Here is a 15,654-nt window from a genome sequence, read left to right as displayed (position 1 = left end):
CATGGGAAATAGATGGGAAACAATGGAAACAGTGACAGACTTTATTTTCTTGGGCTCCAAAATCACTGCAGATGGTGACTGCAGCCATGAAATTAAAAGACGCTTGCTCCTTGAAAGAAAAGTTATGACCAACCTAGACAGCATATTACAAAGCAGAGACATTACTTTGCCAACAAAGGTCCGTCTAGTCAAGGCTATGGTTTTTCCAGTGGTCATGTGTGGATGTGAGAGTTGGCCTGTGAAGAAAGCTGAGCACTGAAGAATTGATGCTTTTGAATTTTGGTGTTGTGCCGGAAGCCAGTGTGAGGAATCCCGCCCGTGACAAGGTCATGAGGAAGGAAGCTGACATATGCAAGGTCGTGATCAGACTTCAGGGGTCCCCCTGGAATTTCCTGAGCATCCACCCCCCCAAAAAATAAGAATCTGCCTGCTTTTCCACTCTTCTAATATTCTCTGGAAAAAATCAACTCAGGGCTTTAGCCTTCTGCATTTGAAAGGGATGTTTCAGTTAAACCCCCTCTGATAACTCTCTAGCTTACCTAACAGGTTCTCCTGGACCTCTTACAGCTTGTGAATTGCTTACAGCCCCACAACTGCGAGAGGTACAAAGCTTAAAGCATCTTAAAGATACAGAGCCTTTTCTAAAGAGTTAAAAATTATATTGGTGGAGGGTTTTCACTGTTGACTCAATGATTGCCATCAGGCCTCCATATTCTTTATCTTTTAGGCACCTGGGAGGATGTTAATCAATGTAAACGGGATATGGAAAAAGATATATAGTAGTGTTGATGTTAGCAACACTAGACTTTTGAGTTAATTACTTTTCTCTTTGTTATATATCACTGCACTCCTCTGTGTCCTTGCTATGTAAGAATGTAACTTTATTTAGTGCTTTCTGAGAATGGCACCAGACCTCGGGAAGATCAACACAAATAAGTCTTCTGGTTGACAAACCCTTATCAGAAAAAAGGCTGTAAAATGTTAATTGGCCCTTTTTGGCCAGAAGATGATGTAAATCACCTAAGACTTGCGTATACAATTAGGTATGCAGAGAGAAAAGCCTGGTTTTGATAAGAGTCTGGACTGCTAACGCTGCATAACTTTGTGTTACCCATTGATCTCCATGTTTTATCAAAAGTATAAAAGGCCTTCTGAACAACAGAGGATGGAGCCAGTCGCTGGACTGGTTTCCCCCGTGTCTCTCTCTCCCTTTCTCCCTTTCCCTCCCTCTCCTCTTTAATTTCAGGCTGAATTCCTATCTGGGGCGTGGAGGCTCGCCAAGTCTACTTACTTGCCCTGGCTGTTAAGACCCGCGCAAAAGGGAGCCTAAGGCGAGGCACCCTTAGATATTCAAGCGAGCGCTGGTGGCCCAACGTAGATGGTGCAAGTTCCTTGTCTGGAATTTTATTGGTCTTCCGCGTAAACCAAGTTATTCAGCTCTCTTTCTCCACTTAATTTTCCTACTACAGTATTTCTTCCTAATCTAATCTAATCATATATTAATAAAGAAATAAGTTTTTTCCTCGCCGACTCCATCCACCCTTCGAATTCCCTGGATCCACCGGGGCTGGACCCTGGCAGTGTTGGAGAAGACTCTTGAGAGTCCCTTGGACTGCAAGGAGATCCAACCAGTCCATTCTGAAGGAGATCAGTCCTGAATATTCATTGGAAGGACTGATGCTGAAACTGAAACTCCAATACTTGGGCCACCTGATGGAAGAACTGACTCATTGGAAAAGACCCTAACGCTGGGAAAGATTGAGGGCTGGAGAAGGGGACGACAGAGGATGAGATGGTTGGGTGACATCACTGCCTCGACGGACATGGGTTTGGGTAAGCTCCAGGAGTTGGAGATGGACAGGCAGGCCTGGGGTGCCGCCGTCCACGGGGACGCACTGAGTCGGACACGACTGAGCCACTGAACTGACTTGACCCTTGCTCTTTGCTCCTTGCCTCCAAGAAGCTCTGCTTCTTTTCCTTCACTTGCAGCTCTAGGATGCACCTTCTTAGTTGAGGATTTGCGGCTCCCTGGGGCTCGCACAGCACGTAAAACTCGCTTCATTTTGTGTGGGCCTCACTCCGATCCTGCACTCTGTGTCCGGGACCCCTCGGCTCTCCCTCTGCCCTGCAGTCCCCGCGTTTGTGACCAGTGGGGAATCTAGACCTTGGACGCGCTGGCCTGTCGCTCTCGCTGACCCCCTGGGGACCTGTCCCTGGATGCTGCAGGCCAGGCCAGCTCTGCCTCTGGCCTCCCTGCTCCCACGGCCCCAAACCCCACCTTCTTCGGCTTGGTTTCCGGTGAGCCAGAGCTGGATCTTTTGGATACCAGCCTCTGTCCTGATGGCCCACATCCACAGAAGGGCATTTCTGGTGTGAATGAGTGGATGCCCTCAGCCCCTCCCAGTCCAACCCCTCCTTTTTCCTTCAGGTTCTAGTTCTGACATCCCTCATCTCACCAGCGCTGGGAGAGCCCCCAGGCCTCTCAAGCTCCTTCTGGTCCTTGGGCCCTTTCCTCCCACTGCTCAGAATGTGGGCCTGATGCTGAAGCTCCAGTACTTTGGCCACCTGATTGGAGTGGACTCAGTGGAAAAGACCCTGATGCTGGGAAAGAATGAAGGCAGAGGAGAAGGAAGCGGCAAGGGATGACATGGTTAGACAGCACCACCAACTCAACGGACATGAGTTTGAGCAAGCTCAGGGAGACAGGGAACGACAGGGGAGCCTGGCGTGCTGCAGTCCATGGGGTCACAAAGAGTCAGACACAGCGACTAGAAAACAGTCTTCCCCTGGAACCAAAGATGGCAGCTCTCATCATTGGTAGCAGTCCTCGGAAGGCAGGAATTAGATGAAAACACGCTCCTGGTTAAGTATTTCAGAAGCAGTCTCCCAGGGAATTGGGGGGGGGGGGTGGCGAGCAGTGGGAGCCGGGATTCAGCATAAGGCTTCAGGTTTTCAGTAAATGGGGTGATTTTCTCAACCACCTCCAGTCTCATCTCTTTGCCCAAAACGGAGTGACAGGAGGCCTTTGGTAACTTGAGCAGTACAGACGTCTAGTTATCTACATTTTATCTCATTTGCCTTCAGAATCGACTTGTTTCCCTCTAAAACAACAGGCTTTTGACCCCTCCTTGTTGTCATTAAACAAATAAAGCAGAGCGACTTCTAAACTATTTATGGAATAAAAGGTGTGGTCACATAAATCCAGCCTCAGGTCTGGTGCAGCACTTGTGTTTTGGGGAATACACTTTGATTCAGGGTACTTAGAAGTCTTGTAAAAACCACTCATGTGCTGACAGGGCCCTACTACAGGTCTTAATAAATAAACTACAAAAGTGACATCTGGCCTGCAGAGTTTACATCGACTCACTTCTGCTTTCTAACAGACAGCTCCTGAGCGCAGAAGGAACGCTGCTGCTGCTGCTGCTGCTGAGTCGCATCAGTCGTGTCCGACTCTGCGCGACCCCAGAGATGGCAGCCCACCAGGCTCCGCTGTCCCTGGGAATCTCCAGCCAAGAACACTGGAGTGGGTGGCCACTTCCTTCTCCAGTGCACGAAAGTGAAGTGAAAGGAAGTCACTCAGTCGAGTCTGACTCTTAGCGCCCCCATGGACTGTAGCCCACCAGGCTCCTCCGTCCATGGGATTTTCCAGACAAGAGGACTGGAGTGGGGCGCCATCGCCTTCTCCGAGAAGGAACCCTAGGGTCTGTTTACAGCAAATACCTTTTCTGTTTCCCCCTTTCTTCTCCCCTGCCCATATACATTCCTTGGACAGTCTTAAAAAAAAGAAGTCAAAATTAAAATTACAAAAGAAGTGAAAACAAACACCTAACCTATTGGCCGTCTGCCGCCTCACTTTCTTCTGTGCTTTGTGTCGTGTCGGTTTTTGTTTCAGGGCATACAAGCTGGTATTTAATTTTAATGGCTGACAGACTCTTCTGGAATAAGCATGTCTACAGTCTATGCAAGGCTTTGGGAGATAAATTATAAATCAAAATTGTCTTTAAAAGCTCTGTGGAGTTATTGGATTTGTTTCCCAATGCAATGCCGTGTTGGGTCTAATCCTGAAAAACTCCAAGCTGAAGAAACAGAACACTTCTCCGAGCAGAGTGGCAGAGGTTGGAGGACCTGTATTTGGAACCCTGCAGGGAATATTGACTTAAATATTTATTTTTCGTGCAGTCAAATCAACCCAATTGTACCAAAAGGCATTATGAATCCTAAAATTACTTTTCTGCTCTACTGAAAATTCATGCTGACATGTAACAAAACAGAAAGAAGCTCGGCTCCTTCTGTCAAGTCAAGAAGAAAAGCACTCAACCTAGAAGAACAAATGAGGGATTTTCCACAGGTTTTATTTTATAAAATCTCATCCATGACTGTACTCGAGAATCTGGCTGTAAATTAAGCAAAGATCGTATCACATTTCTGATTGTTACAGTCGAACCGAAAGAGGTGGTTTTTCTTAAGAGAGGAACTACTGAATGTGAAAAGGACGCTCAATAGTCTTACAGTCCTTGAGAAAAATATCCTTAAAGAAAGTCAAAACTGAAAGTGCTCTCACCCAGAAATCAACTACTAGAGAGCCCTGTTCCCCAGAACATCAAGAAAATGGCTTTACTATGAGGATTTCATGCCAGGGAATTTTTTTCTCTGAAGCCTTTCGGAGAGAAGCTTTTCGTTTTCAGAGACCAATAAACAGCAAACACAGAAGAGGCTCAGCCACAGACCTGAGGCAAAGGCACCTTCCTGGCCACTTCTTCGCTCCGCTGGCTGGGAAGTCAGGCCAGAGACAAGGCCTAAGTCCTCCCCTCTAAACAGTTCAATTGGTGAGTCCAAACACAGGCCCTTGAAACTGATGTTCTGGGGGACCTCTTCAGTTTGGTCCCTTTCCTATCCCCTTTTCTCTAGAAGCTTCCAGCGCCCCCCTCTTTGATCCAGCTGTATCTTCTCGAATATGGCCCAGTTAAATGTCTGTTACCGGAAAGAAAGCATCCACCGTCAGACTTCTTGGTTGACAGTTCAGGGCTGGGAGTGGATGCATGGAGGAGTCATTTCAAGCTTGCCGATCAGATAAGGCAGGTTTCCATAGAAAAATGAACCCCTAGCTGAAGTCGAGGCTGAGGAGCCAGAATGTAAGGATTTAGCAGAGCAGAGGCTCGGGCGGGGAGAGCCCCTGGGACGGAAGGGCAGTGGTACCAGGGCGCCGGTGAGGACAGAGGCGCCGCCTGGCCAGGTGGCTGCGCCGGCCAGGAAGGGCGGGGCGGGCTTCCCCTTCCGGCTCTTCCCTCCAGGGCAGCTCTCAGAACCGAACGTCCAGGCCGGTCTACTTTTCTTTAATAAGGCTGTCTGCTTTTCTACAACCTGAGGACAAGTGGGGATAGGCCACTTCTGAGTCGCTGTCTCCTCGCCTGTAAAACGGGGCGAATCGCAGTGAAGACGCGATGGGGCAGCTTGTGCACAGTGAGGGCGCGATGGGACAATTTGTGCAAATGAGGTAGCCGTGTGCTGGTTCAGTTGCTCAGTCGTGTCTGGCTCTTTGCGACCCCGCGGACTGTAGCCTGCCAGGCTCCTCTGTCCCTGGGACTTCCCCAGGCCAGAATGCTGGAGTGGGTGGCCATTTCCTTCTCCGGGGGGTCTTCCAGACCCAGGGATTGAACTCAGGTCTCCTATGTTGCAGGCAGATTCTTTACCAACTGAGCCACCAGGGAAGCCTGGCAAGGCAGCAATGGCAAGTGAAAACGAAGCCTGTGCTTCCTCCCGCTGAGGCCAAGGACCTTTCCAGCCAGTCGCTGGGGGACTGAGGTGGGGCAGTTACTGTCAGTGACTGCGCACCCTGGCTGGCGGCCGCTGGAGGGAGGGTTAACCACGCCCCTGGGCGGAATCAGGGAGCCTGGGTTCCTTCTATCAGATCATGCCCTAATGGGGGAATGGAGGGGATGGAGTGTTGGCAGAAAAAGGAAAGAGCGTGCAGAAGGGTAGGGATTTGCAGGAACATCCAGAAGCCCTGCCAGCTTCTGGACGCACCTTTCCAGTTTAGTTTTAACCTGCCTGTGATCACAAAAGCTGACATCAGAGTGTTTCTGGTGACTGGGAAATGGGGGTGTTTTTTTGGCCTCTTTGCAAGACATGCAGGACCTTAGTTCCCTCACTAGGACTCAAACTTTCGCCCCCTGCAGTGGGAGGTGCAGAGCCCTAACCACTGGACAGCCAGGGAATTCCCAGAAGAAAACATGTTCTTAATTGAAAAGGTTCATTTTTTAAAAGCCTGTTTGACTTCACATAAAGCAGTGCTTTCTTGTGGGCCTGAGATCGTGGCGGGAGGCCAGAGTCACTGCTGTGGTTTCTGTCTGGGGCTTCAGTCGGTGACGGCGGTGGGAGCTGGGTGCGGGGTGAGCTGACTCCAAGCTTCTGCTGAGAAAGGGGCTGCGAGATCCTGCAGGGATCGCTGTCACCCAGGACAGAATCCAGGGACGTCCAAACACCCTGCTAGACGTTCCCACTTTAAAAAACTCAACAGACAGCACTTCAGGCTCACGGTTTACAGAGGAAAACTCACACTTTTTCTTTGCACCAACCCAAGCTTCACATTTCATACTTCAGAACATTACACAGGCACCTATGAAGATGGTATGTTACTGATGAAAGAGATGAAGAAAATAAACAGGCAGCCTTTGGGGATCTCCTGGGCACCCCAGTGCTTTGGTCACCTGATGTGAAGAGCTGACTCATTTGAAAAGACCCTGATGCTGAGAAAGATTGAAGGCGGGAGAGAAGGGGACGACAGAGGATGAGATGGTTGGATGGCATCACTGACTCGATGGATGTGAGTTTGAGTAAACTCAGGGAGTTGGTGATGGACAGGGAGGCCTGGCGTGCTGCAGTCCATGGGGTTGCCAAGAGTCGGACACGACTGAACTGAGCAACTGAACTGAACCGTGCACCCCAACAGATCACCCTAAGCACTCCCTGGAAGACCACTGAATTGTGTGAAGACCCCACACTATACAAGCCAGGTGCGTGGTCCAAGCCGTGAAGCAACACAGAGAATCAGGGGGTTCAAGCAGAAAGCTCCCTGACGTCTCGAATACTCCAGCTCCCTTTGCTGTTGTCGTTTAGTGGCTAAGTGGTGTCCGACTCTGAGACCCTGTGCCCTCCAGGCCCCTCTGTCCAGGGGATTTCCCAGGCAAGAGGACGGGAGTGTGTAGTCACTCCCTTCTCCAAGGGATATTCCCAGCTTGGGGACTGAACCCACGTCTCCTGCATTGGCAGGTGGATTCTTTACCGAAGGGTCACCAGGGGGGCCAGAGTCACCTTTACAGAAACATATTTTACATACGACTCTTGAAAAAAAAAAATTCTGCTGCTAAAATTGAGGCTCAACTGTTCTCTGATTGGTACAACATGAAAAGATGTGTCTAGTTTGCAAAGAAGGTGAAGAAAAGGATGATATCGTGACTGCCACTGATAATGTGTTAATAACTGAGCTGCTACTGAGGGGTTTAGGACATTCTAAAATGCGTTTTATGACTGTGTTTCCAGCGGTAAAGAGTATTCAAAACTCCAGCTTGAAAGCATTCATCAGGGCTGGTCAACTACTAGGCTCACTGAAAACCACTAATAGGAATCCACCCCCTCCCCATACAGACCACTCCCCATAAACGGGTTGGGAGCTGACCTCTTCACTTGCAGACAGCAGAGCAAGGCCAGTCACTTCTCTGCCTGAGTCATCTGCCTTACCTTGTAAAGTGACTTTTCATGTGGTATGACCAGAAGGCGAATTTCAGCTTGGTCTAGGGTTTAATGACAGAAAGCACCCATCTCTTAAAAAGCACTGCTATCATCACACCTTCAGGGACACCTTTCCTGAGCTCTCACGTGCCCGAGCAAGGGACAGGCTTGTGTAGGACAAGGCCGTGGGCCCATCCCACCGTCTCAAAGCATGTAGCGCCAGACCCCACAGGCACCAAGGAGAGAAGACTAGCAGGTGGGGACCCTGCAACAGCGCAGGGCCTGGTCTGCCGAAGATCAAGTTCCAGGAAGTGCCTGGACGCAGCCCTCACTGGTCACAGGAACAGGAAGGGGAGGGCACCCGGCCTGGGATACAGGGAAAGGGATCTCAGCAGGAGGACCCCAAGGCTGGGGGGCAGGGGCAAGGGGCAGAGGAGCCAAGGATGTTTGGGCAGGAGGAGGAGAGGAGGAGGGAGACCCTAAGGGGTGCGGGCCCCGGGGCTGGGGGGCCAGGGAGTGGACCGGGAGGACGTAGCAGCTGTGGAAGCAAGGGGGCCTTTTTAGCAGCACCCTGGGGCTTCCCTGGTGGCTCAGGTGGTAAAGAATCTGCCTGCCAGTGCAAGAGACAAGGGTTTGATCCCTGCGTCGGGAAGATCCCCTGGAGGAGGAAGAGGCAACCCACTCCAGTATTCTGGCCTGGAGAATCTCATGGATGGAGGAGCCTGGTGGGCTGCCATCCACGGGGGCACAAAGAGTCAGACACGCCTGAGCAGCTCACACTCGGAGCACACTGCAGAGAGTGGTGGTGTGAGAAAGGCCGAGAAGAAGGCACACACTCCTTCTGACGATGCACAGTGTCCGATGGGGGGATGACCAGCATCTCAGGGACGGAACGGCCAGGCCAAGAGCAGGTGTGAGCGCATGAGGCAGGGAATCTTTGTCGTGGAGGGGGGCAAAGAAAGAGGCTCTTTTTAGGGAGGGGAGAAAGGGCTGTCTCCATCTGGAAACACTGAATTTGGCTCTTTCACGTCAGCCCTTTGAAAAGTAAAAATTTTATGTATATGTTTAAAAAAGCATGTATATATACACATAACTTGCCATCTGAGCCGTTTCTTAGTGTATACGGTTAGTGGCGTTAATTAGACTCATGTCGTACAACCATCACTACGGCCTCACCAGAACATTCTTATCACCCCAGACAGAAACTCTCTTAGCACTACACAGTAACTCCTTCTCGGCGCTGTCTGGGAACCCTGGAGTTACAGAACAGTGCCGTACTTCCTCCAGCACCTGGCAGCCTCTTTCTGCCTCCTGTCTCTGTGAGCCTGACTATTCTAGGCGCCCCGAGAAAGTGGGGTCACACAGGGCTTCTCTCTGCGTCTGGCTTATCTCACTTGGCATGGTCTTAAGGTTCGTCCATGTTGTTGCGCACGTGGGAACTTCGTTCCTCCTGACGGCAGAATGATGCCCTGCTGTCTGAACGCGTCAGTTTGCTTAGCCGTCCGTCTGTGGGTGGACGTGTGGGTTGCTTCCGCCGTCCCCCTGCCGTGAACGGGGCTGCTGTGAGCGGCAGTGATACCGGCGCACAAGAAGCTGCTGAGGCTCCTGTTCCCAGTTCTCCGGAGTCCACACCTGAGTCACGCAGTCACTCTGCGTTCAGCTCTTTGAGGAGCCACCAGACATTCCCCCCGTGGTCGCTGCACCACCTTAATCCACTCCCACCGGAAACGCACCAGAGCTTCCCTGGTGGCTCAGCTGGTAGAGAATCTGTCTGCAGCGTAGGAAACACAGGTTTCAATCCCTGGGTCGGGGAGACCCCTGGAGAAGGGAGTGGCACCCACTCCAGTGTTCTTGCCTGGAGAACTCCTTGGACTGAGGGGCCTGCAGGGCCACAGTCCATGGGGTCAAAACAGAGATGGACTCCACGGAGCGACTAGCACTCTCACCAGAAACGCATGAGGCTTCCAATTTCTCCCTGTCTTTGCCAACACTTGTTATTTTTCCTTTCTTTTGGTAATAGTGATCCTAACAAGTGTGGCTTTTTATAATTAATTAACTTGGGTATCTGCAGCACCAGCCGTCAGTTGCAGCATGCGGGATCTAGTTCCCTGACCAGGGACCGAACCTGGAACCCCTGCATCGGGAGCACCGAGCCTTAGCCACCGGCCACTCCCCGTGCCTGTGGCTGCATTTCCCTAACGACGAGTGGCGCTGAATCTCTACTTTATGCACCTATTGGCCACTTTTAGAGAAATGTCTGCCCAAGTCCTTTATCCATTCTTATGGGGTGATTTCATTTTGCCCAGACTTGTGTGCAGGACTGGACTTAGCTGTCAACAGCACTGACTCTTTATATAGGACCAGGATAGTTACCAGAGGGCTGAAGGACCCTTGGATTCATTTTCTCCATCTTGAAAGAAATCCATGATCTTCCTATTGTAGAAAAACTTTCCCAATCTAAACAGTATCACTGCATGGTTCTCCAGAAAATAATCAAGGTTTAGCATTTAAGTAAGACGTGCTTGGCCAGTTTACAACCTAAAAGTGGAACGAATTAAAATTGCGTTCATTTACTCCCCAAATGTTAAGTGAACACACCCTATGTGCCAGAGACAATTTTAAGTTTTGTGGACACGGTAGATGTTAGCCAGAGAGAGTCCTTGCTGACAGTCCTTGGGAGGAGAATGACAGGAAGCAAACATGTAATGGAATCTGGCTGGAATGATCACGATGAAAAAAATAGAACAGGATAAAGTGATGGAATTACGAGGGGAGCCTCACTGATAAGGTGACTTTTGAGTGGAGACCTGCATGAAGTGAGGGAACAAGTCAGGCTAACGGGAAGTCTAAACTCACACAACTGGTGGCGTAATTTATCCACATCCTGAGTTAAGACGTCCCTGCAGCTTCAGGGCTCTGTGACGCTGACTGCAGGTTCACAGTGGACGCAACACTTTAAATAATGAGCACTTCATGCTGTTTTTATCATCAGGGAGGAAATAATTTGTCATAAGATTTTTTTTAATTTTAAAGTTTAAACGAGATAAAGTACTCATAACAAAATTTACTATCTTAACCATTTTGCTATGAGATTTAAAAAAAATAGATACTGCACACAGAAACAAAAATCTGACTCAGGTCAAATTTAATTGGGGGAAAAAAACCCCGGAAAAATGTAGAGTAACTGTGGCCTTTCAGAAGTCTTGGCAGTCACCATCTCGACCTAGCAGACAGCGCAGGCAACTTCATGAGCTGTCTTGAAAGTTGGCTTTTATGGCCTCATCAGCATTTCTTTCCCCTGATCACCCTGATTCCAGATAAGCTCATTAAAAAAAAGTCTTATTCAGACAAGAGCATATCAAAGGTCTATTGATTTCTGCTCATCTTTCTTACTCTGCTCACAATGCATGTATTATCTCTGCTCCTAGAAAACATATGGCCCAAGGGAAAATGAAATAACCTTGCGTTTCAAAACTTTAATTGCAAGTGTCTTTGTCTTCTGGGAGATGAGGGGTGAAGCAAGTCTGCAGCTGTGCGCTACCTGAGACAGCGGGAAGGGCTGTTTCCTAAACAGCGCGACTAGGACCATGACTTGTCCTCACGCCCAGGCTCCTGTGAATACCCCTTTATCCTCCCAGTGTGGAGGGGTTTTTTTTTCTTTGCCATTCTTGAATTTTTTGTTTTAACTTTTATTCATTTGAGAGGAGAGCTCCTTTCCCCTCTTCCCTGCAGTAGCCGTTACTGACCCCTGTGCCGCTCAGCGCTGCTCTGCTCTGCTGGGCGCCCAGGGCCGGGCGCGGCTCCACCCTGCTCTTCGAGGGAAGTGACGTGTCGGTCCTCAGTCACGTCTGACTCTTTGTGACCGTGTGGACTGCAGCCTCTGTCCATGGGATTCTCCCAGAAGGAGCACTGGAGTGGTAGCCATTCCCTTCTGCAGGGGATCTTCCTGAACCAGGGGTCGAACCTGGGTCTCCCACATTGCAGGCGGATTCTTTACCAGCTGAGCCGCCAGGGAAGCCCATGGTGGGGAGTGCACCTGGCTAATAAGGCCTTTAGCTCCCAAAGGGGCCAGGGAAGGGGCTAGACTGCCCTGGCCTGCTTCCTTTTTAAAAAACAATTCCTGGTTTACCTTTTTTTTTTTTTTTTGATGTGGACAGATTTTAAAGTGTTTTTTGAGCTTGTTGCAATGTGGTCTCTGCCTTCCGTTTTGGGTTTTCTGCCACAGGGTGCGGGATCTTAGCCCCCTGACCAGGGGTCAGCCTGCACCGCGTGCACGGGCAGGTGAAGTCCCCACTGAACCGCCAGGGAAGCTCCCCGGCCTGCTGCTTAAATGTGCACAGCATCACCTGGAAAATGGATTCAAAGGCGCCCCTCAGTGGGTGGGTCTGGGGTGGGGTCTGCACTTCTAACAGGCTCTTGGGTGATGCCTACACTGCTGGGTGTCAACCGGCAAGGTCAGAGATGGGTCGGACCGAGATGAAGGCCCCTCAGGGCTCCCCAGGCCCCCACACCTGCCCCGGCCCGCCCGCATCCACTCCTGCCATCTCCCCAGCGGCCCTGCCCAGGACCAAGGCCAGAAGCGCACCGCGGCCCCTCGCCCCGGCCCTTCCAGCCTTGCGATCCTGCTCCACCCTCGGCCTGGGTCAGCGGGGCTGATCAGTGAACTGCCCACTCGGGCCACTGTCCTTTAAGCGAAGGTCTCACACCTGGACTCCTCATCCCCCGTGCTGGAAGCTCTCAGCCACCTGGACTGTCTCCTCCCGCAATCCCGCTGAGGACCACCGGCGGTTTTGCTTCTTTTAACTTTCTCTTTTGTAGTGGGGTACAGCTGATGACCAAACAATGGTGTGAGAGTCTGGGGTGAACAGTGAACCCAGCCATACACGCACCAGCCTCCCGCGCCCCCGTTCTCCCCCAGGTCTAAGGTGGGCTTCCGTGTTCCTCCTCTTCCCAGTCGACCGCATGCTCCCCACCTCCCCCACTTGCCTGCCCCCCCACATCACTTTTGGGGTCACGCCCTGCTCAGGACCTTCAGTGAGCGCACTGCTTGTCTTTGCGACCCCCGGGGGTCGCGGACCCCCCATGCCACTCTGGCGAGCCCGCCCGCCCCTGGGTCAACCCTGACCCCCAGCTTAGCTGCGCCCTCCCTGCCCCGGCCGACCGTCCATCGCCAGCTGTACCCCCCTGCCGGGCGCACGGCCTGCCTCTCCTGGAGAGCCTGTCCAGGGCCGCTGAGCCACGAGGCCCTAACCCCCCGGCTCATCTCACAGCCTCCGGCGACCTTGTGGGCTCACATCATAGGACTTTGGCTCGATTTCAGGTTCAAGGAAGGACGAAGCCTTCGCCGGACCCCGGGCCCTGGGGAGCCGCCGAGGGGAGACCCTCCCCGTCTCGGCGGCTGGGAGGGGAGCACCACGGCCCCACTCTGGTACAGTCACTGCCACGCTCGACAGCATTCATCTGCCTCGCTTTTCAAGACTCAAAGCCCATGTCCAGGGCCATTCCTGGACTCGGCTGAACTCGTCCCTCTTCCTTTCTTTCCTGAACACAGTTGAGCTCCACCTTCTCTAGTCTCAGCCACAACTGAGCTACACTTAAAAAAAAAAAAAAACAAAACAGACGAACTCAACCACCCAGGATTACTCAATACCTCTGAGCTCTGCACGGTGCCAGGTATGAGAATCTGACTCGCCTACACTGTTCAGAGACCAGCGCTTCTCAGCCCTCACTGTGCAAGCGAGCCACCTGGACCTCTCGTAAAGATGCGGGTTTTCTAACAAGTCCCAAGTGATGCTGACACTGCTGGTCTTGGAGGAGCAAGGTCAGAGATGGCATCAAGGCCCGAGAGCCAGAGGAAGCGCCCGAGGGCCCTGCCAGGCTCTGCACCGTCATCTCCATCCGCAGGAGGGACCCCGAGCCCCGCCCCGCCCACCGCCGTGCACACGCCGCGCGGTGCGAGGGGGCGAGAGCGGGCGAGAGGGCAGAGCTGGTCCTTGCGGGACGTGTCCCGCTTGCCGGGCACCGCGCTCGAGGCTCTCCTTTCCTTACCTTCCCCATCTCCCTTCTTCCTCACCAAGAGACAAGGTGGCCCGCTCAGACCATGCGTGATAAGCAGAGTGGCGCAGTGCCAGGCACGCAGCAAATGCTCAAATTCTCGGTAAATTATGAATAATATTTCCTGAAGGGCTGATTGCGATCTTACAACTTCCCCTTACAGAAAACTGTAATGGTTTCCTACGAGTTCTGAATCAGATTCACGCTCCCCAGCACGGGCTCGGAAGGGCTCCGCCAACCCGGGGCAGCGTTAGAGACACCCTGCGGGGAACGGGAGGCCGGACCAAGATCGGAAATCCTTTCCTGGGCTCGGATTCGCTCTCGAACGTGGACGGAAGGCAGGCCCGCCTGGCCCACACGCGGCCGCTCGCGCTGCCGGCGGGAGAGGGGCTCTCACACGGAGGCCCCCCGGGACGCCCTGGGCGCACCGCGCGGGCGCAGAGCAGCGGGCGCCCATCACTCCCGCATCCCGCGCGAGGGCCGCCCCACGCAGTTACGACGACGAGCTGCCCATTCTGGGGTGCTGGCTGTCATCCAGTCGCTCAGTTGTGTCCGACTCTTTGCGACCCCATGGGCTGCAGCGTGCCAGGCATCCCCGTCCCTCACGAGCTCCCGGAGTTTGCCTAAGTTCATGTCCATGGAGTCGGCGATGCCATCCCACCATCTGGTGCCGTGGTCATTTGTAACCAGACACATAAATAGGACCTCGGTGACCTGGGCACAGGGACCCCGACTGGAACAAGGAAAACCCAAGCTCCTCAGAAGGGGCCCCCCCAGCCCCCAACACGGAGGACAGAGTCTGGGGGGCAGCAGAAGGGGATGAACACGCCCGGGACGTCCTGACAAACGCAGGGCAGAGCTGGAGCGCCTGGCCCAGCGGGGACAGGACAGCTTCTTCCCGGCGCCCGAGGACTGCCCACAGTCAGAGATGCCCTCGCGTCGGGAAGTGGCAGCGGTGACTCAGCCTGTCACACTTTTTTTCCTCCTGAGTCAGGGAGCGACCCGCACATGGGCCCTGAGCTGAGGCTGCCCAGGGTGCCCGCCTAAACCCAGCCTTAAAGTCACAGCCTCTCCCCTTCTGCTTGGTGACGGTCGACAACAGAGCTCCCTCCACAGACGAACCTCCTTGAGCGAGTCCCACAGCCCTAAGGAGCCTGCTTCTCTCTCTGCACGCCCCAGGCCTGGAGCGCTCCCTGTCTGCACCCTGCCTGTCACGCAGCGACTGCAGAAGCGGCTTCCCTGCGGGGTGAGGGCCGCGCCCCGGGACGCTCACGGGGCCCCAGGCGTGAGTCCTGTCTTCCCGGCGAGCTGGAGTGGGGATTAGACGTCTGCAGCACCTAACACATGCCGGGCACGTGGGAGGGCTTCGACAGGTGGCAGGTGCGTTTAAGACAGTCATCAGGCAATACTCGTTTAGCTCTGAGCTCAAAATCGTTCTGTGGACTCCGACATCTAAAGCAGCAGGTCTGGAACTCCAGCGTGCTTCAGAATCCCCTGCGGAGGGGGTGACACCGATGGAGGGTCCCACCCGCAGGGCATCTGATGTCGGGGCCTGGGGACGTGCATTCCTCAGCTCCCAGGGCCCACGCCGCGCCCTCCCCGGGGCTGAGGCCTGCCCGCCCCCACCTGGCCGGCTCCGGGCTCAGACACCAGCCAGGCCTTGGTTTTCTCCCGCTTGGCTCTGCCCTCGGCATCACGTCCGTCCAGGCCCAGAGGCTTCCTTGGCCCCTGTCCTGCCCTGCACATCCGAGGCTCCTGGCTCGACCCTCCGGGCAGCTGTTGACCCACTTAACTGCGAGGGACGCAGGCGGGCAGTCTCAGCCTCCCTACGAGGCAGGGGCGTCCTGGGGCTCAGGTGCGCAGGGGAGGTCT

The 15,654-nt window shown here is 53.2% G+C and overlaps 1 protein-coding gene across 1 annotated transcript in view; it reads right to left on the bottom strand.

The window, feature by feature from the left end:
• TNFRSF11A (TNF receptor superfamily member 11a) overlaps positions 1 to 11,317 on the bottom strand; it is a 52,300-nt gene extending 40,983 nt beyond the window's left edge. Inside the window, exons 1-2 of the mRNA XM_068993675.1 lie at positions 11,270 to 11,317; positions 5,197 to 5,361 (exon numbers count right to left, since the gene is read on the bottom strand). Coding sequence (XP_068849776.1) covers positions 5,197 to 5,361; positions 11,270 to 11,317 — 213 coding nt within the window. The remainder of the gene's footprint in view (positions 1 to 5,196; positions 5,362 to 11,269) is intronic.
• Positions 11,318 to 15,654: the final 4,337 nt, after the last annotated feature.

The sequence above is a fragment of the Capricornis sumatraensis genome, chromosome 21 (assembly GCF_032405125.1).
Source record: "Capricornis sumatraensis isolate serow.1 chromosome 21, serow.2, whole genome shotgun sequence".
Taxonomy (NCBI): Eukaryota; Metazoa; Chordata; class Mammalia; order Artiodactyla; family Bovidae; genus Capricornis; species Capricornis sumatraensis.
This window is presented reverse-complemented; position numbering and strand designations above follow the sequence as displayed.